Source organism: Frankliniella occidentalis, unplaced genomic scaffold (genome assembly GCF_000697945.3).
Source record: "Frankliniella occidentalis isolate FOCC.00 unplaced genomic scaffold, Focc_3.1 Scaffold290, whole genome shotgun sequence".
NCBI lineage: Eukaryota > Metazoa > Arthropoda > Insecta > Thysanoptera > Thripidae > Frankliniella > Frankliniella occidentalis.
Genome location: NW_026267416.1, coordinates 310112 through 311724, shown reverse-complemented (window position 1 = coordinate 311724; position 1613 = coordinate 310112). Strand labels below are relative to the sequence as shown.

At 61.9% G+C, this 1613-nt stretch overlaps 1 protein-coding gene across 1 annotated transcript in view; it reads left to right on the top strand.

Moving 5' to 3' along the window:
• The first annotated feature begins 391 nt into the window (after positions 1-391).
• LOC127750929 (beta-glucuronidase-like) overlaps positions 392-1613 on the top strand; it is an 8818-nt gene continuing 7596 nt past the window's right edge. The window contains exon 1 of the mRNA XM_052273639.1: positions 392-396. Within this exon, the coding sequence (XP_052129599.1) occupies positions 392-396 (5 nt within the window). The remainder of the gene's footprint in view (positions 397-1613) is intronic.

The window sequence follows — 1613 nt, the reverse complement described above, 5'->3', positions numbered from 1 at the left end:
CCGCCCCGCCCCGCCCCGCCACAACCTCGCGCGCGCGAGCCCCACCGCCTCGGCGTGCCTGACGGCGTGCCCAGCTGAGTGCAGTCTGCGGCGAGCGCGCGGGCCCACACGACGCGGACGACAGCAGGCGCGCCAGCGAGGCCTGAGGTGCGCGACGACCGGGAGAGAACGCGAGTGATATGCGACCGGCGGCGACAGGCTCGTGGACGTCGGTGCGCGCAGAGGACGGCCTCCTGCGGCCCGCTCGGACCTGAAGCCTCCTGCTCGAGGTGGACGTCGAGGCCCTGCTTCGCTCCGGAGCCACCTCCGCGACGGCAGCTCGCCGCCGCCCCCGACCAGCCCGGCGGAGGGGTCCCCGTCGTCTCCCGCACCGGCACCTTAACGGGCAGACATGAGGTGAGTGAAGGTCGGGAGGGTGTTGGCCCCCTGCGCCCCCCAGCCTCTCGCATTAATCACGGACACTCGAACTGGAAGGTGCTGGCGAGATAAGGTGTCGACGAGCCGGCCGTTTCCAATCTCATTGCCCGAGGTTCAAATACCTCCGGCGCGGGCTCCCGCGGGCGCACTTTCTTTTCGCTCCGCAGTCGCTGCTCTCCGAGTTGCGGAGTGGAAAAAATGTCATTGGCGGCGAAGGCGAGAGACGACTCATGTAATGACATGACTATCACGCGTACGAATTCTTTCTGGAGCCGCCGTCGTATAGATATGTGTTTTTTTCTGTTACCTCACATGCTATAGCTCCCGCATCGTTGGAGTATAGACACGTGGTGTGTGTGTGTGTGTGTGTGTGCGTGTGTGTATGGACGTGCAAAAAAGCAGCGTTATGGAGCCGGGCAAAGTTGATCGGAGTGAGGCGCAGCGAACAGTAGTGTCGTTGCTGTCGCTATATCGCAATAAAACGGAGAGTTCACGTCCGTCGCCGTCCCGAGAGAGAAGTTTCACTTTCGATCATCACCACCACCACCTTATACGTCATCGAGCAGAACAACATGTGCAACAACATCAGTAAATTTTCGTCCGACGAGTTTAAACCCGGTGATTTTATGGGCTTGGGGCGTCTTCGCCCCGTCCCGGCCCACCCGGCCGTGTGGCTCCGGCGGCGACCGCGGCGGGGCGACTGTCTCTGGCTTTGTTTTTCCTTCCGACGCTCCGGTCGTTGATCGTTCGAGTTTCGGGTCTCGTCGCTCAGGACAGGCGAGAGTTCACTATCGCCTCGACCCGCTTCACGCCGCCAAACTCCGGGAGAGATTCGTCCTCTCAGCATCATTCGATATTCGATATCCGATCCCATTGACTCCATCCTCTGATGAAGCCTGTCAGACTTGTGTGATGGCGTCACATCACCCCTCCTCCCGCGACACGCACAGACACAGACATACTCGCCACTCGTAGCGCATTGTCACACTGTGTCACGTTTCGGCAAGTTTCGTAACCGCCACTGACCGTGCCGCACTGCGGCAGCGCGCGACCCCCGTGGCGCCTAGGCTGGGCTGGACGCGTCCGCCGTGACCCGTGCCAGGCACGCTCGCGTGCGCGCGCGCGCGTACACACACACACACACACACAGAGAGAGAGAGAGAGAGAGAGAGAGAGAGAGAGAGAGAGAGAGAGAG